This window comes from Loxodonta africana, chromosome 8 (genome assembly GCF_030014295.1).
Source record: "Loxodonta africana isolate mLoxAfr1 chromosome 8, mLoxAfr1.hap2, whole genome shotgun sequence".
NCBI lineage: Eukaryota > Metazoa > Chordata > Mammalia > Proboscidea > Elephantidae > Loxodonta > Loxodonta africana.
This window is the reverse complement of record NC_087349.1, coordinates 45853655-45877974: the sequence shown is the minus strand read 5'-3', so window position 1 is coordinate 45877974 and position 24320 is coordinate 45853655. Positions and strand designations below refer to the sequence as shown.

At 39.0% G+C, this 24320-nt stretch overlaps 1 protein-coding gene across 1 annotated transcript in view; it reads right to left on the bottom strand.

Moving 5' to 3' along the window:
* Positions 1–8264: 8264 nt before the first annotated feature.
* RELN (reelin) overlaps positions 8265–24320 on the bottom strand; it is a 525949-nt gene continuing 509893 nt past the window's right edge. The window contains exons 60-64 of the mRNA XM_064289885.1: positions 23982–24139; positions 21761–21980; positions 19846–20043; positions 18427–18525; positions 8265–9440 (exon numbers count right to left, since the gene is read on the bottom strand). Of these exons, the coding sequence (XP_064145955.1) occupies positions 9344–9440; positions 18427–18525; positions 19846–20043; positions 21761–21980; positions 23982–24139 (772 nt within the window). The 3' untranslated portion in view covers positions 8265–9343. The remainder of the gene's footprint in view (positions 9441–18426; positions 18526–19845; positions 20044–21760; positions 21981–23981; positions 24140–24320) is intronic.

Here is a 24320-nt window from a genome sequence, read left to right as displayed (position 1 = left end):
CAAATTTTAGGGCTGGAAGACTCTTAGCGCCCCCTTCTTTTGCGCAGAAGCCCGAGGCCCGGAGGTTCAGGTTCTGTCGAGTAGAAGGGCCCAGTCTCACGGGGAACCCCAAACAGTCAAAAGCGGGCCCAACAAACCCACACTGGCATAACTGGCCTGGTCTCTCGGGAGAAGTCGTAAGGAATTAGGTATTTTTATTAAAAAAAAAAAAATCGATTTGAGTACAAACAGGCAGAACTAAGCAGGCGTCTTGACACTGGTAGAACAGGGCAAGGATAAGAGTGTTTTGAAGCAACATCTTGGCGCCTGAGAAGTTAAGCAAACAAACCTCTACACAGCAAGGGTTGGGTTAGACCCAAAGGGATCCTAAGAGGAAAACAGGGGTCCCTTCTAGTAAAAAAAAAAAAAAAAAAAAAGACTTACTCTGTAGTTGCAGAGGGTGGAGAAGCGATTTAGAAGGCGTTTGCAAAGAAAGGCACTCCTTGAGATTTGACTCGACGGCACTGGGGTAGGGTGAAGAGACAGGGCAAAGAGTGGGCAAGTCAAGTTTGCTGCCTGTTAGTTTTAGGAAAGCCTGATGGAGACAGAGAGGTCGAACCAGCAAAAGAGACCGCGACAGGGAGAAGGGACCGGGAGGCGCAGAGGACCCGCAGCTGCCCTCGAAAGCCTGAGGAAGGCTCTTCTCCGCGGAGTCCCTACTCTGGGTCCCTGTTCCGTGCGCGCCCGCGGGCGTTTCCCGGGGGTCCCCGCGGCGCTCCGCGTGCACTCACCGGCCGGCTCTGCCCGGCGCTGTCCTGGGCGGAGCCGCCGCCGCCGCCCGCGCTCCCGGAGCCGCCGCTGCTGCTTCGCCGCCGTCGCCGCTGCCTCCGCGAGCGGCTGTCGGAGGAGGCGCCCCGGGCAGTGGAGGCGCCGCGCCCCGCGCCCCGCGCCACTCCGGTAACCCGAGCCCGCTCCGCCCCGGCCGGGGAGCCCAGCCGCCACCGCCACGGCCGCCGCCCCCGCGGGGGACCTCGGGGCCTTGGGCACCCCTGCTTCCCAGAGATCTCTTCTCTAACACCTAGAACTTTCTAAGGGGTGCTTGGAAATTAACACGCTCGTCGTCCAGCGCCACGAAGCTGCCGAAACGACACCCACCTTCGTCCCGCAGCCCATGTATTCCTCAAGATGAAATTCCTGCAGCTTTGAGGTTGAGAGTGAGAGACAAATGTAGAGTTTTGAGGATGAGGAAAGCCCAAGAACCAAGAGAGAGTACTCAAGTGGGAAATATTATTATTTTGAAATGAAAACACCCTAAAATATTTTTAAATGCAATCATTGGAGAGACTAAGAGTGCAACAGGAACATTAGAAAGTTTAGGAAATGTTGGGTAACACTGTGAAATATATATACGTGTATATGTATGTGTGTGTGTATACACACGTACATATATACATATACACACACACATATATGTGTATACACACACAGCTTTGAGGAGCTGCCTTCAGTTAACAATTTACTCGCAAATAAATATTTACTATTAATTGTGCATCAAGGCAATGCCGGCTCGGGGATTATTCAACCAATTTTAAGGCATTCACATTGAACATAGGTTCTTTTCCAGGCATTTCAGTTAGCATTTACAAAAGAGCTTTTTGTTTTTTATTAAGTAAAGGACCATAACATGCTACTTCTTTGAAAGGAGTAACAAAGGAAGGAAGATGGAGAATGGAAGGAAAGAAAAAAGGGAGAGAAGAAGGGAAGGGAGAAGAATGGAAAAGAGGAAGCAGCCTGTTTGCTTCTAACGACTAAGATGCAATAATAGAGCTGGGCGACCAAAGCACCCGGATCCAAGAAGCTGAAGGGTAGAAACCTATTCAATATAAAACTTTGTTTGGCCTTATGTCTTAGCGGTGGCTGTAGTTGGTATATCAGGGATCTGTATAATTTTTTCTGCTTTGTGCATTCCTGCACATGCACACTGTAATCATACATGTGGTGAGCTAGATATGACTGCCAGTCTTGCAGCTGAAAAGCCCACCTAGAGACACCAGTGACCTCTAAGGAGGAGACCTCACCTCCAGAGTGGAGGCTTGGAGTCGCCTGAGAGCGCTGGTGCTGTCCTTCATCAGGGAGGAAGTGCTGGAACTTCGCCTTTCTACTCCACAGGAGGGCGCTCTCTTCCAAGACACCAGACCCCTCTGGGGTCCCCTGCGGAGGAACTACAGATAATCTGGGCATGCTGTGTAAAATCAATTTTGCTTTTCTTCAAGCTTTTGAACATCTGTGAACAAATCCTAGGAGAATGAGATACTGGGGATGAATAGAGTCTCTTGTGGCATGCACTTCTGATGTCCTTTTGACACTTGGCCTGTCCAGTAGCCCAGTACTTCTTAAACTCTGCTGTGTATACCAGTCACTCAGGGATCTTGCTGAAAATGCAGACTCTGACTCAGTAGATCTGGAGGGGGGCTGAGAGAAGCATTTCTTACAAACCCTCAATTGATGTTTATTTGCTGATCCTGAGGACCACAGTTTTGATTACCAACACTGTAGACAGATGGATTGTAAGCTACTTTGGGGTGTATCATCCAGGTAGCTGACATAACGACAGTAGTAATATTGATTGTTAACATTTATTCAGCGTTTACATGTACTAACTAGGCACTGTTCTAAGCAGTTGTATCACTACAGCAATTCTTAATTCTAGATTATTTCTATTGCTATGAACTCTAGATTATTTCTAGTTTAGAGATGACTTTCAATTTTAAGTATTCCCCCCCCCCCCCTTTTCCCATCCTTGGTCACTTTATTTTATGTTTTGAATATGTGGAATATTAAGAAGATTCCAAAAGTGAAAACTGTACAAAAGATATACTCAGAGAAGCGTCATTCTCTGTGTTCCTTCCACCCAGTCTGCCCAATGTCCTGTCAGTAACCAATGCTATGATTTTCTCATTTATCCGTCCTATGTTTCTTTTGTAAAGTGAAACAAATATATGTATGTGTTCTTGTGATGGTTAATTTTATGTGTTAATTTGGCTAGGCTGTGGTTCCCAGTGGTTTGGCCAAACACTAGTCCAGTTGCTATTCCATAATGTAATCTAATCAGTCAGTCAGTTGAAAAGGGAGTTTCCTGCAGGTGTCTTCTGCTTCCAGACTATAAATAGATATTTTGGCAGGACTCTCTCTCTCCCTTCCTGTTGCCTGACCTAGGGACCTTGGGGTGAAAGCCTGCAGGAGTCTCCAGGATGCTGCCTGCCCTATGGATTTTGGACTTGTGAGCTCCCACAATTGCATGAGCCAATTCCTGGAGGTAATTTCTCTCTCTCTCAATGATATATGTATATCACTGATTCTGTTTCTCTAGAGAACCCTAAGAGAGTTCTTATTCCCTCTTTTTCCTTCTAGAGAAGGTGGCATTCTCTACATGCTTTTGAGTGTAGCTGTTTTACTTACAATATCTTAGGAAAATCACTCCATATCACCCCACAGAGATCTTAGTCTTTTTTTTCGGTGACATGGTACTACATTATGTGCAGTGTATTTATTACTACATAGTTATTCAAACAGTTACCTTATGTTTGGACATTTAGGTACTTTCCAATATTTTACAGTTACATTACAGAGGATGTTGCAGTGCATAACTTTGCACATATATATTTTCATATTTTTGGAGGTGTATCTACAAATATCTAGAATAGGCCATGTGTGTAGAGACCAAAGTTTATTAGTGGTTTCTAGGGCACGTGGGATGGAGGGGAAAAGGAGAAGACTCATTTCTTAGGGGACACTGAGCTTCTGTTACGGGTTATGTAAAAATTTGGAAACAGATAATGGCTGAACTGCATGATAAACATAATGCCACTGGATTTTACACTTGAAGAATGTTGAAATGGCAAATGTTTTGTTACATATGTATTTACCACAATTAAAAAAAAAGTAAAAAATTCCTTCTTTTGGATCTTGAAGCATTCTGGAAGTTTATCACTGTTTATTAAAATATAAATTCCTTAGGAAAAAGTTGTAGCTTATTCTGTGTGAGATGAATATGTAATTGGCTACCACAGTGTCTGACATTACATTCAATAAATCTGAGTTATCCTTTCTTTCTTGAGTAGGAAAGTTGGTTGATTTTTCTGTAGAATGTAACCCAGGCAGGCTACCTTTCTGTGGTTTGGGGATTCATTAAGGGTTCTGGCTGTATGGGGTTGCGATGTAGGGAGAGAGGGCCGAAGACAACTTTCTTCCTTTGCTGTTTTACCAAGATCTGAAGATAGAAAATGCTAAAATATAAGTATTTTGTTACAGTTAGAAAATTTAGAAGCAGACCAAAGAATAAACTTCAAATCACCTCGAGTATCTGTGCAAAAGCAATTTAGAATTAGAAGTGATTGGATTTCCTCTTTAGTCCTTAAGTTTCTTCTTTAGTTCTTAGGTTTCTCTTAAGGTGATTGTAGAGATGTTCAAAAGTATCTGACTTATCACAGTATGTCTGCTTTCCATAAACAGTAGTATTATGGGGTGTCTGTAACAACTTTGTTGTGAGTTAGTTCACTGTCTCTAGGTTTACTGTGGCAATATTTCTTACACACATTTCTGTGCCTTTTTATTATCCACGTATGTTTCCATGTATTATTCAATCAGCACATGCTCCATAAAGGTTAGTTTTCCAGACTGAACTTCTTTTTCTCTGCTGCATTGGTATGATTTCTGGACAGTGAGTTCAGTCCCTGGAATGAGGTAGTAAGGCCACTGGAGAGTGGCGAACTTTCCCATTGTCACTGCATGGTCTCGTGGGTCCATAAAGACACCACCAATTTCCATTCATGTTGGATTTAAAAAAAAAAAGCAAACTGTAAAAATTCATTTATAATAAGCACCCAAAGGACTCCATGGAAGCTGCAGTAATAATGACAAGACCTTCTTACCTCTAAACTGGAAATCTTTTAATAATAGCCGATAATTTTTTCAGACAGTGAATAAATTCATAGTTACTTTCTATATTTACTACTATATTTTCTGTGTAAGACAATTTGTAGCTACTCTGGAGAAGTATGGATCCTTTGTAAAATTCTTGTCAGATCATTTAAAATCCCTTCTGTTACTGTTTCTCAGCTGTTATCCCAGACCTACCTATCAATGCTACTTTGCAGGTTCTTTTAACCTTCTCCAGCCACACATGACACCTCAGCCAGAGTGAACTTGGCAAAAGCCATCTGTTTAAAAACTTTCCAATGCTTCCTGATGCCTCCTGATTTAAAGCAGAATTTTGTTAGTATGAGAACCTGCTCCCCATCCTACCCAGCTTCTGACTCCCCAGCAAAACTGGGCCCTGCCCATTTCTTCAGGCTGCTCATAAGCCCTTCCCCTAATTCAGATGATGTGTGGTTCCCCCAAGGTACCAAGCTGGTTCCTCCCTTTGAGTCTTTGCACATGTTGCTCTATTTCTAGACTATATTTCCCCCCACTAAGTCTACCTGTTGCCTACTTATTCTTTTATGTTTATCTTTTTTTACTATAATATTTTAGATTTTTCACATGGGAGTAGAGAATAATACAACAAACAAGTTCGTATACACACAACTTAATCAAACTAACATTTTGCTATATTTTATCCTGATTTTTAAAAAAGAAATAAAATATTACAGATAACAGCTGATGTCTTTCACGTATCCCTCTCTGATCTTGTTCCCCTGCCAGAGAGTAACTACTATCATGAATTATATTTACTATTCCATAACATGTTTTTGTATTTTTACTACATATGCATGTATTAATAAGTAATATATAATATTCGTTTGCAGGTTTGAAAATCTAATTAGTTGGCATCATACTGTATACCTCTTAATTTTTTTTCTTGTTTAATTGCACTAGCTAGGTCTCTGTTATTGCTTAAGTATTGCCCTGGCCGTGCCTCTCATATATGAAGTTTTCCTTCATTCAGCCTTCCCTTCATACTCCCACTTCTAGAAAGAGCTATTATTCTATTTTGTGTGTGTGTATGTGCTTATTAGAATGGGTTCAAGCATAACAATGATTGTGAGGATGGTGCAGGACCAGGCAGTGTTTCGTTCTGTTGTACATGGGATCACTGTGAGTCAGAGCTGACTCCTTGGCACCTAACAACAACAACAACATACACTTTACTGCAGCACCTCTTACTTGTATAGTATGTACTTGTTGATAATTCTCTGTTCCTGACTAGACTACAGATTGAGGAAGGGAACCATGTCCATTTCATTATTGTTGTCTAGTTGATTTTTGGCTTATAGCAACCCCATGTGAGAGAGTAGAACACCATAGGATTTTCTAGGCTGTAATCTTTTTTTTTTTTAGGGGAAGGAGCACTGGTGGCACAACCGTTAAACGCTTGACTGCTAAACAAAAGGTTGACGGTTCAAACCTACCCCTTGGCTCCATGGGAGAAAGACCTGGCAATCTGCTTCCATAAAAATTACAGCCAAGAAAACCCTACGGGGCAGTTCTACTCCGTCACATGAGGTCACTATGAGTCGGAATTGACAGCACCCAACAACAATCTTTACAGAAGCATATTGCCAGGTTTTTCTCCTGCAGAGCTTCTGGGTGGGATCGAACAAGCTAACCTTTTGGTTAGCGGCTGAGCACTTAACTGTTGCACCACCAAGGCTCCTTATTATAATATCCTGAATAAAGTATCTGAGCACGGTAGTAGATACAGAATAAATGACGTAAAAGCATGTTTATTGCTGAATGAGGCATTTACCACAGTTATAACTACAAATTTATTTGTGTAATTATTTGGTGAACACCCTCCTCCGTAAAACTGTGAACTTCCTTCAGGCAGAGACTGTGTTTCCTTTTGCACCACTGCATTCCCATTTCCCGTTCCATGGTTGGCATATGGCATCCCTTAATAGGTGTTTGATGAACGAATGTGTAAATGAAATGACTGAAGTAGGAAAAATCCTCTGAAAGAAGTTACTTCTTTCACACGTAAGTATTTAAAAAGGCACTCCCTTTTTTCCAAGGGTGGTAGTCTTCCTTCAAAAGATGAATGATTCATTCTTTGTAGGCGCATTAAGGCTTAGCATTAATTGTGTCAAAACTATTGAGAAAATATGCCATTTCTAAAAATCCCAGTGTTAAAATTTTTTTCCTGGACATTTTTTTAATCCTCTGGCAAGTCACTAAATCCAAGAATATCAACATACTTTTGCTTTTGTATGTGTTAAAAGCAAGCAGGGACAATGTCTCAATCACCATTTTAAGACAGGGGCAAAGGCCCTGAGATCTGACGGTGCCTGTTTGAGAAATAGCGAAGAGACTGGTGTGGTTAGAGGAGAAGCAGGTAAAAGAGAAATAGACTATACTATCAGGGAGGTGATAGGGTTGAGTAGAGAACTTAGAGACTTAATAAGACAGAGAATAGAGAGGCCCCCAAATCTACAAACAAAATAACAAGAAATGGGCCAAGGCAGAAACAAAGCCATTCCCCCAGAACAATGGGGTGTGGTATCTAAAAATAGCCCGCAAACTTCTTTAAAGTTGCCTTTCAGAAGCAGCTTGAGAAAACCAGGCCCAGGAACATGAGCAGAATATCCACCTGTGACTGCTGTGTGACCTTCCACCAGCGGCAGTGAGGGGCTGTGGCCCCAGCTGGGGAATTGAACCCTGGGGAGCAGGAGATTGCGCAGGCGCGACACCCCATAATGCATCCTGCTACGAATCCCAGAGGCCTCCCAGGACAAGAGTCATCTTGGAAAGCTACTGCGCAGGCACCTTAGTTAACATATCCCCGCCTGTGTCTATGAATAAACATGAATCTTTTCTTGCCCCAAAACTTTTAAAAAAACTCCGGCAGTCTTTTGTTCTGTTAGACAGGGGTAAGCGTTGCTCTAGGTCCTCCTCATCTCCGCTTGCCAGCCTTTTCAATAAAGTTTAGCTCTTGTGGAAAACTACGTCCCTTACCTGCTCATTCTTGACTAGCGAGAGGCGAGAACCTTATTCTGGTAACAATTTTATCCTTAACACTTAGTACAGTGCCTTTCACATACCAAGCACTCAACAAATATTTGCTAAATGAATGCATAAGTGTTTATTATGAGTCAGACATTGTGTCAGAAGCTTATCATTTTCAGAATTCTCTGCTGACTTTTCGTAGTGTGATTAGAGTGATCAAGTAGAAAAAGCTGAGTAAGGAAAAAAATGGCTAAATTGGAAGTGTGGCTTCATAAATGGTATTATCCAGGATGAGGCAAAAAAAAAAAAAAAAAAAGGTAAATGTATTTGACATTGTCCTTTCCAAACCTGACCAGGCCTATAAACCCCACCTAAAATTTAATTACAAATGAATAAAGACAAATGAACTTCAAGTGACTTTTAGACATAATTTTTATTTAAGCATGGGCTTTTAGCTTGGTTCACCCTAGAGTGGAACCTTTTACAGGGCTACAGGGCCATTATAATGTTGCTGGTGTTGGTACAACTTCATCACAAGGTATGAATATGACCCGTGGGAAAAAACAATCCACGAAGAGAACACAATGAAAACATCCACTGTTTACAAATCACTTTGTTACCACAGAAAAAAATGGCAGTTACTGTTAGTAAATCAGCCACGGAACACTTAAAAAAACCCTTAGACAAGGAAATGGGAACCCTTTTTCAGGGATAAGGGTCTTCATTCACAATTTTTAAGTAGAAAATATTTCAAGGTCAAGCATTTTTCTTACCCACAAAACAACGCTAAACCAACATACACTTTAAGGAGTATATTAAAGGAATACAATATCTTTACAACTATCTTGTTGAGTAGTTATTTCAAATAACTTTCTGCAGAGTATAAGTAGCCCAAAATTCAGCAGCAAAATATTGCAACGCAACAAGGAAATACAGGTCAATGTGTTATATCGTAGAAGAGAATACACAAAGGACAAACAATGATAATTTAATCATATAAAACATGATACATAGTTGAAATACAGTCCACTTAAATAGCTTTGTGACCAAGAATGTTAAATACTGTACTAAATGCCATTTAAAACATAAAATATCTTAAATTTTTGTGCTTAAACTTTTTTTTTCTGTTAAACTATTTCTTACTTTCAATACTGCCACTGTAACTGATATTACAACGGATCACAATTTTCACGGACACATCAACATTAAGACATTTGCTTATGAGAAAATAAGTCACTTGTCATTAGTTCACAGTGTGGGAAAGTGGTTTACACTCTGTCTTGAGAAGGGCTTTCAGTTAATCACCAAGTCCTTCACAGAAATTTCCTGATACCAGATGCAGTGCGAGATTTAGAGGGTGTGGAAAAAGAAGGAAAGCAACACGTCACATGTTGGGAGGAAAAATAAGCTTTTTGATTCTTCATGGGTATCGTCTAAGTGACCTTCGTCTTCTGTTGTAGAAGTGCCTGAGCCCATGTTGTCGTGAAAAATTCATCATGTAATTTTGTTTGCGAGTGCTGTTAAAACCAAAGGAGGTAGAGACAGGGAGGGAAAGGAGAAAAAGCATGTAAGTCCCATCAGTGAAAGCACAATCTATTCCAGCTCCTCAGTTACTCTGATACTCATTTGAAAAATTGCAGGCATTACCAGGGACAGAGAACCTTAGGTCTGACATCTGTATTCATTGCCTTTGGCCTTAAAAAAGTCCCTTTCTTTTCATGAGTGAGTTCTGAACCAAGTAAGGTGGCAAATTCTCTTGATTTATGACAAAAATGGACAAACTGTTTTTGGATTTTTAATTTAATTTTATTCTTGAACTCTTCCTGACAACATTTACTGGAAGGGCTTTCATGTTAGAGTAAGAGTGTGCTGTACCCTATTGCTGTATTTAAACACATCTTTAAAAAGTAGGAAACTAATCTGGTCTTTAGTAAACATCTTCATTTAAAACTTAAATAGTGAAAACAAAAAACTTGTTAGGTAAATCAACTTGACCTTCCTATTTTATACAGTCTCTGGGCAAGATAAGGAAGTTTTTCTCAGAATATTGGATTCCATTGTCTTCTTCAAGCAATAAGCAGCTGTGGTCATATTCTATAAACATGGCCTTATGAAAGACAGTCTCCATGGAAAGAGCCCATAAAATACTAAGAAAGTGTGATTGTATAATCGCATGTATGTGTGTATATGTATTCCCCCTCCCCCCCCACACTCATACATACATACTATGTTGTGAAAATGACAAAAATACTGAAATGGATTTCAAAAGCTGTAAACCACACAAAACTGGTAATGATAGTTGCTGAAGTTTCTGTATGGCAAATATACTTTAAAAAGGGTCATTACTTATTTGTGGCATCAATATGCGGGTTATGAGTGTGAGCTTATCCATATGATCCAAATTCAGCGAGTCTCTTGAATACTGTGATGGTCCCAAAGTCTTTTCCTACTTTATTTCATGGAATCATAAAATGCATCTAGAGTGAGATAATATCATGTGATGTGATCCCACCATGAAGATCAATATGACATGAGCTTGAGTTAGGACAAAGGGGAGGGTCATCTATAGCCTCTGATGAAAGAGGCTCACTGAAAAGAGATCGCAAAATGCTGAGAAAGTATTGCATGTATAATTGTATTATGCACGTGTGTCTACTTCCACATAGACATACAATTGATTTTGCACACCAGTTTCAGCTAACTTTCCCTCAAATACTGGCTTTACCTTGCCATTCATAATCCTCTTGTCTTTGGAGCAACATCTAAGGCAATTTAGCCAGATAGTTCAAGTCTTCTACATGTTTAATCTCATTCTGTTTTTCTTGTCTTCTACACCACTCTTATACAGACTATTCACATTTGCCTTGAGTCTTTTCTACCTGCCTCATTGGCTCACCCCCACAGTCACTTCCTAAATTTCTAGTTATTGTTCAGGTATCACTTTTTTTTATTGCTCATCCCCTCTAGAAGTGATTTTTTTTTCCTACTCTGGACTCCCATAGTGCTCATTTTCTGTTTTGTGTGTTTGTGTTCATATCTTGTCTCCCCACAATTAAACTTCCCTTGCTGTAGGGGCTGTCCCCCAACTGCCCCCCTCCCCACACCACAACACTGAGCCTCCTGCCTGACCTGTGAGTGGTCAGGGCATGTTTGTTAAACTTTTGGTGACTTACTGATTGGATTCCTGTTGTAAGTCATTACTCTTTAACTATAAGGAATAATTGCAAAGTTAAAGCAATAAAAATTATCCTGTTGAAAACATGTTTAAAAATATAAGGTACTCAAAGAGAATTTAAAATAGGTGAAATATTTTACATTGAATAAAAATATAAACCCAGAACACTCAAGACATTTAGCTATTTCAAATGTAACTGACATTGATGTGGATGTTACCCCAATATATGGGAACAAAGGAACACTTAATTTTAGCAGAAGTTGACATGCATATTAAATATTTTGAAGGAATTTCTCCATGTAATCATTTACTTATTATAGAATTGATTTAAATTCTTCATTTTTATATGTGAGAAAATAAACATTAGCAGGTTGCAGCAAGCCAATGGTGGAAGCGTACATCCAATTTAGGGGGCATTTTGATTCACTAGCTACTCTTTTATTTTGAGTAAATGTATGTATCAGCATATCCCTGGATCGCTGAGAATGTTTTGTAATGCATTTGTTTAGTGTTTATACAGTCACATTATCAAATGGCCACACTTTCAAAGCATCCTTGAAACTAACTGGTAATTAAGTGTGTGAAACATAAATATCAATCTCTGGAGTTGGTAAGATCAAAATCTAATGAAGCAGATTTTTCCAGTGCATAAGCTTTTTAAAATTGAGCACCATGGGAAGCTAAGCCAAAATACTGTCTGTCTCTAGAACCATTTAATAAACCAACATGGTTATTAAATTAGTATTGTGACTTCTAAAACTCATTTTCAGGGCATTAGGTAAATTTTTAACAAGTTTAAAGATTTTATGTTTGCTTTTTTTCTGGAGTAGATCATTGAGCTTATTTTTTTGATATATTTGTGTATTTATAGCTATAAATAACATAATAAAAAATAAATAGATGCAATGGAATTTTAAGGATTTAGCTCTTGACTGCAATTACAGGGGAAAGTAATTTTTATCATAAATTCAATGAAGATAGGTAATATTCATTTCAAGGCACATCAACTATGCCACTTGACGTATCAACTTTCTGTGGCCAAGGGTAGAGCTGGGTCCATTTTTAACTTCTCTCCTTATGGGTAAGCAATCCAAAGAAGAGAGAATGAACATTTATGGCTTCTTAGAAATGCTGATTTAACAGCATATGGAATTATACAATGCTACCCTGTTTCTGCATAGGGAACATGGATATTGTAAGATCCTTGAAGAACTACTGACTCTGCTCTTTTGGACTGTTACTCTTCACCGGAGCCACTATCTTAGCTTGCTTATTTATTGATAGATAGTAAGCAAATAACAGGTGATTATAAATTGTAAGATGTTTAAACAGAAATGCTTAGCTTATTTATTTTTATGAAACAAAATTCAACTGAATTTGATGGAATTCTAAAGGAAATGGGGAAGATAGAGAATTGGCAGAAGTAATTTGAGTATATAGAAATTTAGGCATTTTTATTGATCAGTAATTGATTTATCATCAAAATATATGGTACAACACATAACAGCTTATATGAACGTTGAAATAAGGATCCATTGCACTGCTAGACACATCATAGCTATTAGAGAAATATTGGTGTGTAAAATGGGAAACTGCCATTCAAACTAATCAATAAAATTTCCCTGCATAAATGCTGTGCATTTTACTTTCAAGGCCATGCATTTTCAGGAAGGCTACATATAAATAAGTATAAGACACATATATCTCACAAATACTGCTTATTTCATATTTCTTTCTTTGCTAAATGGGGGTGATAATCGTCTCTTATAATGTCTATCCCAGGAAGTTGTAAGGATCAAATGAAAACTTGAAGCACAATATCTAGGTGTTCAATAACCAGTTTACTTTCTTAAGTTTTGTTTTAACATATTTCAATTAGAGGACAAGTGCAAGTATATATTGAGAGTGGTAAATCTTACCTAAGGGAAGGATCTAGAACTCAGAAGTGTCACGAATAAATCCACCTTCCTCTGTCACTTCATTAATTAACTTAGCATAGAGTTGATAAGTCACCCTCACACATCTCTAGCACTGTAGGTCTTTTGAGAGATGTTACATTTAATCAGAGCCTCTAGCTCTTTTGCATACATTTCTACTTTCGCTTTTCCCTCACAACAAATTCGTGAACTGTGAGTGCATCAGGGGCACGCAGTACAGAGTCAGGCATAGAGGAGGAACTAAATTGAATCTGTTGCCCAATGAAGAGATGCAGTTTGGCACCCTGGTCTATGCTTTTGTGCCTAACATTGTATAAATTAGGGAATTATCTCAATTTGGCTGAGCTCTGAATTTACACAGATATTGATTTTAAATGTTCCAGTGTATTCCAATCCCATTTGTAACTTTTTTTTTTTCATAGATTTTTCTTTTGCTCTTCTGCAAAACTTCTCAGTTAACTGAAGTGATGCTGATAAAACTATTAGTAAACAGTTGCCCAGATTTAGCAAGAGGACTTACCTTACTCTAGTGGAAAACCAATGACAGCAAATAATGAAATATAACACAAGTTAAAAAATGCCTTTCAATGCATGCAGCACTCTGATTAGTCATAAAAGTCTGATCAGGTTTAGACGCAATAAAGGATTTTTCATCTCTTTTGAAAATAAAAATTAAAGAAGTTATTTCTTATTCTTCTATACCCAATATATATATACATTTTACTTTTCTATGTAATGCAACATGCAATATTTGCTCATAACCATATGTCAAGGTACATGTAGCTACAGTACTACATTTGGCATAAATGTTGCATATTAAATACAAGTATTAAAGCCATAGTTTTAATATTTAATATTAATATTTAATATCAATAACCACTATTACTAATTTTAATACCTGATTTGTGAATTTACATTTTAGGAAATACTTATTCCTGAATATATTAAGGAACAGGCTTTTAAAAGTACGAAAATCCTCCATATCAGATAAAACAGTCAAATTTAATAAAGGATAAATATGCTTTGCAACAAATGTAATATGCCGGTTTCCATAAATCATTTGTGCCAAAAATGTGACAGTATCTTGATAATGAATAGCATGAGGGGATGGTTATGATGGAACTCATATTATTAAAACCTAATAAATGCTTTTTAAGACCATAGTTAGCAATATAGTGGTTTTCAATTCTCAGTAAATGTGGTAACAATTCACTTTTTAATAAATCAATTTAGAAGGGCTAACTCTTTACTGAGCAGTTTGTTTTCAAGGTACACATGCAAAAATTGGCCCACTTCATTATACACATGCCAGGTGTGACTTAGACACACACGCAGGAAATGTGATGTGTGAATGAAATGCATAGTTGGGTGAGGAGGATTCTTAGGATAGAAGTATGAATGCCCAACAAAAAAGGTTAAGACAAATAATTGTCTTTTATCCTAAGAAGAACCCCACTAGCATGGATCTTGTGAGGGATCTGCCCAAATTACTCATAAACATTTACTGAAAAACAAATACTCTACACTAGCAAATGGATTCTGAGAGATTAGATTTCTGACACTCAATTGTCAATGACTGTGTTATGCTACATCATTCAGACTTTACAGAACGAGGACTTTTGTAAGCTAGTGAGGCTGGAAGAAATGATCTGTCAATTCGGTTTATCTGGTGTATGGCAGATTAGCGGGAACTAATCATCATGAAGTGCATTTCACGTGCTGGTTTTAGTGAAGAACATCATCAGAGCGGGGAGATTATACTCTCAAACAAGCATAAGGCATAAGTGACTTTGCTTGTTAACTTCTAAAAGGATGGCTTTTATCTGTATGGTGCGGGCTTGGCTTGTCATTCTGTATATCCATATTTATGAACCACAAATCCTCCCACATGTAGTATTTTAGCATTAAACTATTAAATTAAAAACTATGTTATTTATCTTGTTCATTTAGGATGCAATCTTAAACCTGGAAATATTTTCAAAAGTACTAAATTTGCTCTCATCAAACTTGTATATCTTCTTGGTTGATACGGGCAGAACTGAGATTAAACTCAATGTAAGATACCATGCGCGGCCACCATTTTTCTTTCTTGGGGTTTTTAGCATGTGTCCTTGGTGCACATGCTCGAAAGCAAAACTATGGTAATAAAGCTACATTAAGGCCAATCTTCACTTAAAAAATAATACCGATTTCTAAAAATTCTTAAGTGAAATGTATGGCCAACCATTAGTTGCAAAAACATATTAGTAGTCCTATTTTGCAGCTGTTCAGTTAAAAAAAAAAATTTTTTTTTTTTTTCAGTTAGGTAGGGCTTGTATCTCATAAGATAAGCACCTCAGTCTGCTCCTCTCCCCTCCACATCAAGGAGTTAATACTACTAGATTACAAAACTATATGTTCTTATGTAAAAGTGTAATTAAATAAGAGAATATTTTTAAATCATAGGGTTTTATGGAAGTATTCCACCTATTTCTAAATATACATCTGCTGTAGCAAAGTTACAATTAGTAGTATTTGTAAATCATAACAGGAACATTGGCTAGCTTCTTTGTGCCTTACTTGATTGAAAGATCCTCTGGAAAATCAAAATACTTAATTTTTTTCTGAACTCTCTGGCATTTTCTATTTATTTTAAGCAAATCAAAGGAAAGAGCCGAAGTAATTAATTTGTAGGGCTATCCAGTACATGTTAATTAATGAATGTTGTAACACTTTTTGTGACTCTTATAAAAAGAAGTACTTTGAAAAGGCACAGTGGCAGAAAATGTTAAATCCTGAGATAAGAGCAAAACATCAAAACATAGTTCTGAAAAATATAATTTCTTAGAATTTTATTTTTTAAACAACTCATTTATTGAATACAGCTTCATGAGGTATTTCCTCTGTCCAAAAAAAGAGGGAAAAGAGAAAAAAGTAACTCCTTTAATTTTAACAAGTTTCGAAATGTCATTAAAGAGAGCATTTGTTTTTAAAATTATATGTGTAATATATATATACATAAAATTATAGGGTGATATGTATTAAAATTATAATTTTTATACATATCACCCTATATAAATTATTCACTGAAAGAAGATGCTGACTATAACTTAAATCATGTAACACTGCATGTTTGGCAATGCTAATTTCATTCAAACTGTTTTAGCCCTTGAGAGTTTGAGATGATAATGCAGGGTGAGAGTACACAGGTGCCTGGTAAGTGATAAATTCCTCAAGTTATTAAATTCTGGGGACTGACTAAAAATGAAATCTTTACAAATACAGATTATAGGTCCAGAAAAATACCAGAAAAACTGCATTTCTGGTATTTTTATAATCTGAACCTGATTGTTGTAATAATACCACAATGCTGATAGTTAACGTGAAATTGCTTGGCTGGGTGGGGAAGGAGAAGTAGTGTCTACTCAAATGCTGAGGTGTTAAGAATTGTTGTCTACTCAGGGGAAGGATTAACATCCTGTCTTTTTTTGAGAACTGGCAAATTCTGAAGTTTCCATAGGAGCTGGTAATGCTTTGTCAGGCACAGGAAGCCCAAGGGTGGATTATCCAATAGGCAAGGTAAGCACAGTACTTACCTTGCTTACCAGATCATCTGTAGTGAAATTGTTCACTAGAGATTAGTAAGTAAGCACAAGTAAGCCTGTGCTTACCTTGCTTACTGGGTCATCCATCCCTGTAAGGGATTGCAAATTTGAAAAGAGGCTTTGATTGTGTAGGAAGGCGCTGTGGGGTTGGGAGAGAGACAGATGCCAGCCACACCTAGAAGCGGAATCTTTGATATGGTGAAAAATGTGAAATTGTTCACTACAGATAATCTAGTGGTAAGGTAAGCACTGTGCTTACCTTGCCTACTGGATAATCCGCCCCTGAGGAAGCCCCATGGATGTAAATTTTCTTGGCGAGAGACTTGAAAGATAAGAAGTGGTTACTGACTCTTAACCAGAGTCTCAACCTTCGTATCAGAATCACCTGAGGTGCTTTTTAAAAAGTCTGATGTTCAGGCCCCATCCCAGATCAATTTTAACCATAATCAATCCCTAGGGAGGGGCCTGTGTATTGGGGTGTGCACTGATGTTTTCATAGCTCCTCAAGTGACTCTGATGTTTAAGCAGATTGAAAAGCGCTGCTCTAAAAGGAAAGGAGCAAGGGAAAAATGGCTCTAAGGTTGGTTTTTGGTCTATCTGAACATTTCTCTATGGCCTTACTGTACATTTACTTATCTCAGAGCCCAGGCTATCTATGCTCCTGGAATAATGTCATCTGAGGTAATCGATAACTAAGTAATACATCAGCCTCATATTTAGATTCAAATGAGTCTGGACAGTTAACTTTCAACTTTAACTTTGTCCTGTAGAGGCAGAGCCCAGCAAGTTGTCCAAAAGCAGCAGAGCGCACAGTGGGAACTCGTGTAGGGACCAGTTGCTCTTGGATCGGGGGTTGATAATGGATGCCATGCAAGCAGGTGCCTCAGTGAAAACTAAGACGAGGGCTAACTCAAGACTGAGAAAATCAGCTCATGGCTATGGTTGAAAGAAAACAAATCTGGTAGTTTTCCTACCAATTAATCATTTAAATTTGCTTTCAAAATGACTGAAATCAGCAAAAAGACTGATTTCATTTTTGCTTTGGTAAACGGAATGAACATTTGAACCTATCTACCGAGAAGATTCGCCTCTCCTTGCCAACCACTTGGAGCCATCAGTCCGAACCCGTCGAGACATAAGCATTCCAGTTCTACAGGAACTAGATCGTTAGAGAAAAAGCAAGTCATCTCTCTGAGAGGGAACAGCCAACCCCGTTAGGTGAGAGTGGTGAGAGCCTTACTATACTGGGGTGGGGGGAGGGAATAATGGGGGAACATCCTCAACTTGATAGGTGCTGGGATTGGCCAGGAGGAATCTGAGACAACACATTCTTTGTTCTAGTTGTAACTGTGTCACCAAATGGAAGAATGCCTCAGCCATCTGTGGCTAAGACAGGTGTTTGTAACTGGCAACACTAGACAGTAACACTGTGTATGTGGAACACTACAGATCCTTTTTTCTTAAAGGATGTGATTCTATTTTATAAGGCAACCGAGATCTGGCATAAGACATTGTTTTCCATTTACCTAAAAACTTTTGTTTTATCCAATTTAACCAGTATTGACAAATCTTTAAATAAATGCTTTGCCTACTGAAGTTTTCTAAGACATTAAATTCTGTTCGGGGCTTTGTTATTTCACTGCTGACTTGAGCTATAGCTTGTAGTTGCCGAACAGCGTCAACCAAAGTGGTCCTGTGGGGGGCTTCTCATCAGGAACAATTCTTACTGAATTAAGGAGCATGCTGTGTCAAAGGAATTTCAAACCTTTCTGCAATGGACATGGGATGACACGTGTCAGATACTCACAGGACGACCTCCACATGGTCCAAAGCCCACTGATCATGACCTGTTCCATTGTGGCGTGGTTGCCACCAGCGCAGTAACACTCCTTTCATCCGTGCTTCCCTGGGTCATAGGCAGAAGGACACAGAGGTTAAAATTAGGATAATGAGTACTTTCTGGTAGGTGATTTCCAGATGTGTAATAGGCTAATTATAATAAACTAAAAACCAAAACCAAACGCAGTGCTGTCGAGTCGATTCCGACTCATAGCGACCCTATAGGACAGAGTAGAACTGCCCCATAGAGTTTCCAAGGAGCGCCTGGCGGATTCGAACTACTGACCTTTAGTTAGCAGCTGTAGCACTTAACCACTACGCCACCAGGGTTCCCATTATAATGGCTAACCTAAATCAACAAAACTTGGGCAGGGAATTCAGATTTGTTCAGGTCACAGTAGCAGCCTTAAACTTTATTGACAACTCATGGGCCTTGTAATAATTTCACATCTCCCTCCCTCCTTCCCTCTGTTCCATTAGTACTTGGAAGAGCAATACATTCATAGTTGACAAATATGAATTGCTTCTGTGTAGCAGGCACTGTGCTAGAAGCTTGGGGCATAATGCTCAGCAAAACTGACATAGTTACTTGCCCTCATCAAATTTTCAAACTAGTGCTGTTGCTGCTGGGTGCCATCGAGTTCATTTTGACTCATAGTGACCCCATGTGACAGAGTAGTACTGCCCTATAGGGTTTTCTATGCTGTAATCTTTAGGGAATCAGGTCCCATGGAGATTTTGAGTGGGTACAAACTGCCAACCTTTTGGTTAGCAGCTGAATGCTTAATCATTGCTCCACCAGGGCTCCTTCAAACTAGTGTACTCAGCAGAAAACATAAATATTGTTTTATAAAGACTAGAGATAGGGCTAAGGAAAGGGAAGTATGCAAAAAAGTGCCTTTGCATTTGGTTGTTATCTGTGTTTCCTCTTGTTCTTATTCTTTGCTTCCATTTTTGCCTCTTGTCCTCATAGAAAATAGTAATAAAACTTTGGACAGCTGGATACATCTTGGTCCTACCACCACCTGCTTTTGTGGCCTTGTTCCTGTAACTTCACTAATTTGGGCCTTTGTGTCCTCTGGGAATCCCTTGGTGGTACCAATAATTAAGTGCTCTGCTGCTAACCAAAAGGTTGGTGGTTTGCGTTCACCTAGAGGTGAACTCAAAAGTCTGGGGATCTACTTCTGAAAACTCAGTCACTGAAAATCCACTTGGGCACAGTTCTACTCTGACATACATGGGGTGGCTATGAGGCAGAACTGACTCGACAGCAACTGATTTGGCTTTTTTAGTCCTCCTCTGAGGCCTTTATGCTTTCTTATAGCTCAAACTCTGTGATTATCTGGGCTTATATGTGAGACCAGGCCTTTCCATTTAGGCCACTTACAGGGGGACGTTGTAAGACACTCTCTGTGCCTGTGTGAAGTCCTTTGGCTGGTGCTGTGCAATGACATGCCAGGTGATCCCATTGTTGACGCTGTACTGCAGCAGCACAGCTTTGTCCACGGCGTGGGGGCCGCTCAGGTCGCTGTTACAGCTGTCTGTCTGGGATATGCTCCCAATTTGCAGAACAAACATAATTTTACTGGAAAACACAGGGGAAATAATCTCTAAACAGTAGTCAAGACATATTACAAGACGAGTTATACTTTAAATTTTAAAAATTTTTCTTGTTCCTAATATAATAAAAATAGGAGAATTCAGCTTTATGACTAAATCACACTAGTAATATAATTTATTTCTATTATCTTTTAAATTATGTGTATGACCGGAACCCAGGAAGGCTGGTTTTCTACATAAAGAAAACAATTTTGACTTTCAAAGATGTATACTTTTTCATAGTGTTGGAAATCTTGTTAGAGTATTTCATCTAAAACATCTATTCTCTGAAAGCGAATGTAGACAGCTAAGGACATAGAGAGGACCAGGAATAAAACCACAATATTTATGCTACCTACTTTTTACAAATAGCTCCAAACCGAACAGCTTCTGGACAAGGACAAATTATCATGTCTATTTTAGGAAAGGGACGTCTGCAGATCAGAGCTGACAGAAAATGGAGTGAGAGACACGCAGGCGTGGCCCATTCTGCTATTCTGTTCAATGTGTCCCTTTGCTTTTCATAGGTGTCCTTGCCTCAGAAGATACAGTTTTTAAACATAGGAAATGTATCCTGATAAGAGTCTTAGTGTTAGCAGAGTAGTCCCATTTAGAGCAGGTGTTCAAATAAAAAGCTGGACTTAAAAAATGTGAATGCATTAATGAATTTAAAACAGTTACTTGTACAACATGGTGTGCAGTTGTTAACTAAATTATATCTGCATAAGGGAACAAGGAAAAACATCAGGTTGTCTAAGTCGAGAATACTTTTTGGTAGGAAAAAAAAATTAAAATGGGAATAGGCAGACATGACATCTTTTGACATCTCCATGGTTATCATACAAGAATTAATTTTATTACATATTTGTCATGTTGAAGGATGAAAAGCCTTCTTTTCTGCCTCTAAAAACACATTGCTAATATTTTCCAAAGTGGAACGCTTCAAGTGAGCCTCTATACTCTCATTAACCAAACATCTGATTCTCAAATACCTTTATAGCTACTGACACCTTTCAGTATTATGTACTTTGTAACTTTTTTAAAGCCTTGGAATCTTTTCTTAAATTAAACAGACAAAAGCTATGTTTTTGCTGGCTGAGGCTGCAGAGCTGGGAAGGGCAGGTGGGGAAGGAAACTGTACCCTCTGGGACCTCTTTTCCTCTGTTGCTTCCCTAGTCCACATGCAAGGTTGCTGTCCACTCTATTCCACCATAAACTCCAGCTCCTATAGCATGTGAATTCTTAAAGTTCTTATCCATCTATCTATCTGTTCAACAGTCCATTCATCCTCCATTTCTGTGCACTTCCATAGGCTAAACATAGATCTATGTTTGCATTACTATAAATCTACTTCACGTACACATTTACATTTACATGTTTGCCTTTGGTCAACACTAAATTATTTATATGGATTTTCCATAGCCAGTTTTTTATACTTGGCCATTTCCCCAGACTTATGCCTATGTGACCACCACTGAGCCTGTGCATATAAAAAATTACAAAGTAATCGTAAAAGAAATTTATCCAAAACATAATTCGGAGTTGTGAAACATATTCCTTATACCTAATTCAAACGATATATAGGTTTCCACCATTTAGTACCATCTGTACATAAAATTCATTATCAGAGCTAACAGACAGTTGATAATAACTAGGTTCGTGACTGATTCTATGTCTGGATCAGAACACAGGGGTTTTGTTACCTTGCTCGAGTGAGATCCAGAGGTTTGGTAGCAGCTTGCCTTATCTGACAGCCATTAAAATAGAGCGAGTCTCCATGGGCATAGGGTGCCAGCTGCCCACAGCCACTTCCTATCATTCCACCTTGAATGGTCTCCCAGTTTGCCTCAGTGACTCTCGCTGACTCAAAATTATCTTTAATATAGCTGGGAAGATCATGACTGAAAACAGAGCAGTCATCACCTGGAAGGAAAGAAATAATCACAACATTTAGCTGGAACAAGTAGAATCATCAAAAATTAAGAAGAATTCAATTTCAGATTTAATCCATTGCTGTGACTGTAAGAATGGCAAAATACAAGCAGATGTAGACTCCCAGCAATGAATAGTTCTCTTTTATTTGGGCAATAATTGGTTTACATTGCTGAACAAAACCAGTTACCCTTTGAGTGAGTGTTTACTAAAGTATGCATGTGCTGATATACTTATTGCTTGTGTAAACCCCTTGTTTAAATACCACAGCATCTGGCTGGGCCTGCGTGTGCATCAATAGTGGATCTCAGCAGGGAGCACTCACCCTGGCATGAAAGGCCAATCTAATTTCTTTTTTCCTAGCATGACTCTGTAGTAGAAAATAAGGCGTGTCATCTTCTTGTCTTCCTTCCAGCTCTATACTTGATGATTCTTGCGAGCAGAGTCTGTATCCTATTTATTGTTGGATTCCCAGTGCCTAGCACAGTACTTAACACATAGCAGATACTCAGTAATGAGGCTGGGATAAACACATGAAAAATGGATAAACTGGAAGTGTCTCTCAGAGACCACTGAGCTAAATTCTGGCATTTGTTAGCAAATGTGTATGTGTTTGCATTTTCCCTTGATTTAAGCAATACATCTTTTCTAAACATCTACAATAGTTTAAAATCAAAAGGTCATAGTTCTGTTGGATCAAGGCAGGGGAAAAGCTCCAAATAACTAGGACTTTTTGGAGACACTTGATTTGTTCATTTGCCTAGAGTTCAAACTTCCCAGCTAATACTCAGACTCAACTGGTCTCAGCTGAAGTAAGAATCCAGAGGAAAAAGGAGATGGCTTAGCAATTTCTAATATCAGAGATGTGCAACAGTCAGCAGCGATCATATCAATTTCATTTGGAAGTGAAAAAATAGCATAAACAAAAAGTCTAAGTAGATTCTACTCCAGAATTCAGGTATATGGATTTTTACATTGTACACTTGGGAAAAGTTGTATAATTCTGTTATTCTTTAGAGAAATCTCTCACCTATGTGAGACAGCAATGCTGATTGGAAGAACAACTAGAGTACTGGTATTCTTTCTCAGATTTACTAGCGGTGTGACCTTCAGCAAGTCACTTAACCTCTCTGAGTCTCAATTTCTTCACCTATAAAATGGAAATAATAATACTTACCGTAGCTAACTTATGGGGATGTCATAAATACTAAATGACTCTGATGAATGAATTGATAGAACTATGTAAATCATAAGACCACGCAAGAATGTATTAAAAAAGAATTACTGAGCATTGTTATATGCCAAGTGTTAGGCCCTGAGGATATAATAGTTATTATGTAAAGTCAGCTTTCAAATGATAGAGGCTAAAACCTGCTAGAAGCATTGGATCAAAGGAAAGCAGGGCTGCAGGCTTCTTACAGGAAGACATAAATTTTCTGAGATGTGAGCTGCGTAGGTGCCCTCTTCCAAATATATACTTGGCCTTTAGATGCTCAAGCAAGAAAAATATATTTTTATGAGTCATGAAGGCCTCTGGTGTGACAGAGTGATGGAACATCTTGAGTTGTCAGCTACATCTTGGGAAGACAGTGACTGGTGCCGTTGAGAGAGGCTGAGGGAGAATGAATATTGGCAAGGTATTTAGAGAAGGGCAGACAGTCCAGGAAGGAGAGAGGCCCAGAAATGGAAATAAAGCGTTGGGGTGTGGGTGGGTCAGGGAGTTATATGGAACATGGGGAATGTGAGGTACTATAGAATATTCTGAGTAGTTAAAATCTATAATTTTAAAAATACTTTCAGGAACATAGTATAAACCTATCCTTGATAATTCATTCCAATGATAAATAACTCTGTGATCAAGGAGTGATTTATCTATCTCAAACCTCTCAGGCTGAAGTTTCTATCCATTTGCTGGTGGATGTTGGTATAAAGGTTAGGATAAAGAGAACCTCATAGTCTCCTATATCAAAAGTGACAGCCTGGGATTCAGACCTTGGAAACTTTCATCACAGATGCAGACGGCGCCGGTGGTGCAGTATCCGTGCCCGCTACAGAGCTTGGGGCAAGCCTCTCCGATGTACACGTGGTCAATGGCCCAGCTCTGCTTCTCAGTCTCTTCCCCTTTCTGGATCCAGCGGAACTGTGTCGCACTGAAAGTCCCACAGAAAGCCGGAAAGATTCAGCAAGCTGTTATTGCTCAGGACTGCGCCCAGCCTCTACCCTCTGGAGATGGGATTATTTCTGAGGGAAGGGCTCCCCCACCACCCCCTGGATTGCTCTGCTGGCAGAGGAGAGAGAACTTGTACTCCTCAGACTCTGCAAGATTGCCTC